This window comes from Phycomyces blakesleeanus (assembly GCF_001638985.1).
Source record: "Phycomyces blakesleeanus NRRL 1555(-) unplaced genomic scaffold PHYBLscaffold_10, whole genome shotgun sequence".
In the NCBI taxonomy this organism is placed as follows: Eukaryota; Fungi; Mucoromycota; class Mucoromycetes; order Mucorales; family Phycomycetaceae; genus Phycomyces; species Phycomyces blakesleeanus.
Genome location: NW_017265143.1, coordinates 1,141,453 through 1,147,533, shown reverse-complemented (window position 1 = coordinate 1,147,533; position 6,081 = coordinate 1,141,453). Strand labels below are relative to the sequence as shown.

At 40.0% G+C, this 6,081-nt stretch overlaps 2 protein-coding genes across 2 annotated transcripts; both read right to left on the bottom strand.

The window, feature by feature from the left end:
- Positions 1-1,715: 1,715 nt before the first annotated feature.
- PHYBLDRAFT_102585 (hypothetical protein) lies at positions 1,716-2,111 on the bottom strand (the record flags this gene model as incomplete). The annotated part of the gene is made up of 1 exon (XM_018427732.1): positions 1,716-2,111. A coding segment is annotated over one exon (396 nt), but the record flags the coding sequence as incomplete, so codon positions are not given.
- Positions 2,112-3,579: 1,468 nt separating this feature from the next.
- On the bottom strand, positions 3,580-5,864 carry PHYBLDRAFT_177551 (hypothetical protein; the record flags this gene model as incomplete). Its single annotated transcript, XM_018437901.1, has 9 exons — positions 3,580-3,961; positions 4,024-4,126; positions 4,188-4,572; positions 4,658-4,739; positions 4,802-4,941; positions 5,037-5,245; positions 5,367-5,453; positions 5,519-5,594; positions 5,663-5,864. 9 exons carry the CDS (start codon positions 5,862-5,864, stop codon positions 3,821-3,823), a joined length of 1,425 nt encoding a protein of 474 aa, XP_018291956.1. The 3' UTR covers positions 3,580-3,820.
- Between the last annotated feature and the right edge of the window lie 217 nt (positions 5,865-6,081).

The window sequence follows — 6,081 nt, the reverse complement described above, 5'->3', positions numbered from 1 at the left end:
CATTATCCATCTACTATAGAAGATACACACAAATGTTATAATAATAATACAATAATAAAGTCAATACAAAGGTTAAACATAAATAAATAAATAAACTATTATCATTATAATTCCAATACAACAACACCGCGCATCTCTGCTACTTTTTTAAGCACTTTTGTTTCTTTAGTAGGATCTTTACGAGCAGCCCAAATCGATTTTACAATCTTTTGCTCATCCCATCCCATGTAATCACACATGAGAGCCAATTCAGGTAGTGGCTGTATGTCTAGTGCAGCAAGCACGTTGATGAGATAGGCCATGTCGGTTTGTAGTTGCGTGGCACCTTCGGGCGACAAATCGTTCAGCACAGTCAGGCTGTCCACAAAGCTATGAGTAGCTCCTCTTGCTACCGAAGTTGTCCAGCGTTGCATGACATCTTCTTCGTGAGACGAGTCGTCTCCAGCCATAAATGGTACAGTGTTTGGCTGAAATTCAAGTGCCTCATCATCAGCGTAGACTTCAAAATGCTGAGGTAGCATAAGTAGTTGTTCTCCCACACGGGTCATATAAGGACTTGGTGAGCGACTGAACAAGCCATCTTCAGTAGCACCCTCAATTTCTGCACGTAAATCAACTAGTGGGCGAATGATTGGCGCACACACCGCGTCGTACACAAATCGCTGCGAGACCTCAGTCAACCTCTCTAGAGAAGAAGAAGGAGTGTAGTTTAAGGGCTTTTGAGAAATACTACTGAGTTCTGCACAATTCAAAGTGGACGAGCGAAGAAGTGCGACAGAGGCATAAGGATATTCAGGTGCTCGCTTACGGTCAGCCACACTACTTCGCCGACGAACGACAGGAGGACTCTGCTGGATTAGTGGGCGAACAGCGTCAAAAAGGCGTGAAACATCGTGGGTAAAATCATGGTAGTGCTGATGCATAGTGTAGCAGATGGTTAAAAGTCTTAATCCAACCTGAAAGTCGGACCCATCATTATCCTCGCTACTACTGCAGTTGCTACTTATTGCTCCAGGATGTGGCAAGGTGCGAATAAGACGTTGGACCTGATGGGAAGCTGCGTCAATTATGTGTCCAAGTACTTTGAGCCATCCTACTGCGCCAAATCCATGTGTCAGCTGCAGGCATCTTTCTAGACCCTCGCGAGCTAGTGTGTCTATACGCGGAAGGATGATATGCAATACATGCTGTACAGATGACATCGTGCTAGTCTCATTGACATTTCCAAATAGGCGTTCGATTTCTGTTGTCATCGATTCACGTTCTAATGCCAAATACTTTGTCTGGATTGGTAGAAATGGTTCGTAGAGACTATATGCCCATGCATTAGGATCTGCATGACGAAGGGCAAGAGGTACGATCGAGAATGAATGACTGACGGAAACGCGTCGAGAATGAAGTGCCCCAGTACTCACTGGAGGTTTGGCTAAAAGACGTTCTAATGCAAGTCCAAAAACTTCAGTAGTAATATAGCTGTCCGCAACACCTTGTAGTCCTACACACGAAGACACCGCCGTACCCATAGATATCTCTAGACATTCACCTAATGAAGGCTCCAAGGTAGATACTACACGCTGTACGAGAGCCTGCATCACCATTCTTGGGTCTGGAAACATTGCTGCACAGCTCACATATTCTGCTGTCAATCTTTCTTCGAGCTTCTCATAAAACTCCCGTAAAAGATTAGGAAAGGGACCATTGATTTCTTTTCCAGGCCAACCCTTTTGCAACGCTGGGCTTTTGGCTGTCAAGTATATTTCTACAAATCCGTCTGAGCGCCCAATGCGCCCAAATACTCCATATAGCTTTTGGCATTGGCGGGTGTCTTGGTCTTCTAATGCTCGTAATATAGTAGGGTGAAGGGCAGTTTCAAGGTCATGTTGTAAGGTTTCTAGTAAAGCTCGTCGGACATCGAACTCGGGTGTGTGCTGGAAAACGTCCAGACTTTGTTGGGCTTGTTGTAGACGTAATGCACACGCTTCAAAGTCTTGTTGAGTCAATGCTTTTGTTGCTTCATTTTCAAGTTGGCTCCAGTTTTCCGCCTCTTTCAACTGCGCTTTGCATTGCTCCATGCGTGTTTTCACAACATGAAGCTGTCGCAATGTCTCAAGAGCATCCTGGCTTTCATGATCGCTTATTTGGTGTTGAACGCTTATTACTTGTCGATGGGTTGACTTACAATCTACTGTCAGTCGTTCGAGATCATATAGGAGACGAGGAAGCTGCGTCAAAAGGTGCTGGGTTAATTGTGTGACCTTGCGCGAGGTGTGCTCTCCTGTGTGTTGTAGCGTGCTCATTACTACAGTCGTTTGTTCAACCTGAGCAGGCGAATCAAGTGTCTGGTTGATCCATTGTTTGATATTAAAGTCAGGATTGGCAAATGCGTCCAGATGAACCATCTGCAAGCAACAAGAAGAAAAAGAAATTGAACCACTAAAGAAAACCAAAGGGTTGGAAATGGAGGGGATGAGAGCGGAGTGGACGGTGACTGCGGTAGGCGAAAGAGAGTAAAGAAGCCTCTAAAAAAATCTAGTTTCCCATTCACCATTTACATACACATATATAATAATACACAGCATGGTTATTCAGCAGCCCAGTACACAAATCAAGTAATCACTAAACACCTTCATTCAAAGAGACTTTTACTGAGCATTCCTTGTCTTATAGATTGACTAATGTCTCGATTGTCCGACTGAGAAAAGGAGGCAAACGATTTGAACTTGCATGTTATAAAAACAAAGTAATGGAATGGCGTTCAAATGTGTATGTGCATACAATTGTATATATATTCTTCAAGGCGGAATTGCCAATCGACGGCATTGTAAAAAGGGACTAAATATGAAACATGAGGTTTTAGAGAGTCAGATCTGGATGAAGTACTCCAAATACACAGTGTGTTTCTTAATGTATCCAAAGGCCAAGTAGCGAGTAAGAGTGATCTTGAGAAGTGCTTCAAGACGGATGAGCTTGAAAAGGTTATTCTTGAGGTAAGAAAAAAGCAAAAAAAAAACAAAAAATGACATGAAAATAGCGAGCTTTGTAATAAAATGGGTTGTCAAACTAATGCACAAAATAAATAATATTTCTCTTTTTATTTATAAAGATTCTCAAGAAGGGTGAGCTTCAAGTTGCCGAGAAAGAGCGCTCTAACCAACTCGAATCGATGTGGAAGGATATTGCAAATATTGTCACAGATAATTGTGTCAACCCACAAACTAAAAGACCATACACGGTCACTATGATCGAAAAAGCCATGCAAGATCTTCATTTGAGCGTCAATCCAAAGCGTAGTTCAAAGTCTCAAGTAAATTTTTAGATGCTTATAAATGTCGTGTTTTTGTGAAAAAAGAGTATAACATATGTTTTGACTTTAGGCATTAGAAGTTATCAAGCAACTTCAAGAGAAGCAAATGTTGCCTATCCAGAGAGCTCAAATGCGTCTTAGAGTAACGGTATCTGCTGGAAAAGACACAAAGAAACTGCGTGAGAAGATTCTTCCTTTGGTTACCTCAGTGGAAGACGAAGATTTTGAATCTACTGAATACGAACTGGCAAGTATTTTTGAATGTCTTTTTGTTTATGATATATGTATTTATTTATTTGTGTTTATTTGTGTTTATTTGTTTTTATTTATTTATTTATATATATATATTACTTGAATAGATTGCTTTAGTGGATCCTGGAAAGTATCGAATCATCCAAGACATCATACAGAACGAAGCAAAGGGAAAGGGTCAACTGGAGATTATGAATTTGCGCGAGAAGGAAGAGGGTGATGAACAGTTCTAAAAGTCTATACTTGTATGGATTGTATACAATTTTAAAATACGGGTGAATTCAAAATAAACAGACTGTCTTCATTTTTCTTAATCCAGCGTAACAATTGATTTGAGCTGGCAATCAGAACTGCTTTCGGGGTAGCAGGGCCAAACACTACATACAGCTCGAATGAAGACGTGATCTATGTAGCCAAGAGAATCAGCCAAGATATCTATAATATACACACTTTTTATAATAATTTACCCATCCTAGCATAATTTCATGTTCACTGTGATGGTAGTATAATTTAAGGACTCTTGTCCTAGCATGCATTCGATCATACACATGCTGATATAAGCGATAAAGTCTACAGGCAGGGTTAGTATACAAAGGTTTTAATCCATCCTAAAAGTCCTTTTTTTTTTTACCTTTTCCGGTCACTGTCGTTTTCATAAGGTCCACTAAAGGCAGGGCTTGTGAACTGGACATGGCTCTTTGCCTTGTACATAAAGTGAAGTAATGCAGGGACACCAACATCTTCTGTAGTGTAGAGCTCGTCGGAAGCCTTTAATACATTCTCCAAGACATTTTTCTTTTTCATGGCCTCTACCATTGTTGTTTTCCATTCGCTCAATTCAAAGAAACTGTCTTTGCTGGTACTGATCATGACTATTGAAATATCGCGCTCAATGTAACAAATATAGGCATGCAAGAATCCCTGAGAGTTGAATTTTGGTAAGCAGAGAGGGGTCCATGATTCAGCCGTGTGAAATGTGGTTGATCCAGTTAACATATTGAACAGTAAGTGAAGATCTATTGTGAATAATAGGATCAAACATTTAATAAGATATTCCGGTAGTCCCTCTCTATAAAGCTATATATTTATATATCCTTTCACCTGATGGATGTAGACTATGTTTCCTTGGCCTAAGGAGAGTAACCAGCCGCCCTTTAGCTACAACCATGGCATAAAGCAAATCCTACATTTTAAGGATCAGTTTAAGCTCCTTTTATGTTTCAATATCTCTTCTTTCAAACATGCCTTGACTCTTCCATCGGACAAAATTGCTCCTGCCTGATCACGAATAGATCTGCTGAGACGCAGGCATTGAAGAGCACTAAGCATAAAGCTGTGATCATTGTTGAAAAGTGTCGCCAAGCTATCAAGGAATACTTCAGTGCCTACGTACCCAAAAAGAAAGTTTATATATACATATGAGCCTTTTACTTTTCTTTCTCTTTTTGTTGTCATTGTTCTGGAATATCATACAACTTACCTCCCAAAAGTCGCCTTAAATCAAAGTTAACTCTTTGCTCAAATATTCGGGTCAGTTGTACACTAGTAAGCACACTAAGAATCTGATTGTGGAGGTACAAAAGTTGATCACGTAGTTGACCATCCGATTCGCCTGTTCGAGATACAGCAACAAAATAAAGCGGGTCTTTCAGCAAGAATACAAACGTATGATTGCCTGCATGTATAGACCTAAACGTTTAATGAGATTCTTCTTCTTTGTATGATTTAGCCAACTTTTTCTTATCCAAAGTATAATACAAGTAGTAATAAAGAAAAAGGGAAATGAACCCTTTGTGATTATTCGCTTTACTTTATCGTGTCGTCACCGTCCTGAAAGAAGGAGATGATGGCCTGAATGACGCCCATTAGAGAAGATATCCGAGACTCATCGCCATACCTATATCACAATGATTAAGTCAACAAAACAAAAACATATTTTTGTACGTCAAATGTGAAACGTACCGGGTCCAGATAGGTTTTCCGGCACTGCTTAATATAAAGAAATGCTTCTTGTGTTGTATCCAAGTGGATCCATGATCTAGTGCAGGAATTATTTTAGAAAAATTGCCATTTTTTTCTAAAGCTTTGTAATGTACGTAATTTTACCCTGCTTTGATTGCCGACGTTGTTGAATGGCATTGGCAAGCACAGAACTGCGAGAGCCTTGACGACGGAGCTTGTTGTGACTTTTAACTAGTTCACTCATCGTAGAGTTTGATGAATAACTAGAATCGCATGAGGATGCAATTTCATCAGTTTTGTCTGAATCTTGTTCAATGTCTTGCTTCTTGATCAAGACTGGTTCCATGATAAGAAATACAGGTTTAAAGGAGAGAAAAGAAAGGGAAAAAATGAAAGATGGGTTTGAAAACTCCGATCCTGCTTATATTCCATACACTGCAAAAATTAGCATATCAAAGGATGGAGGTGCTTTTGTACTTAGTTATATTCATAAAATGGTTCTTGTTTTTATTGATACAATACAGCATGAGTTGTGTTTAGCTTATACTCAGCGGGTGTACACT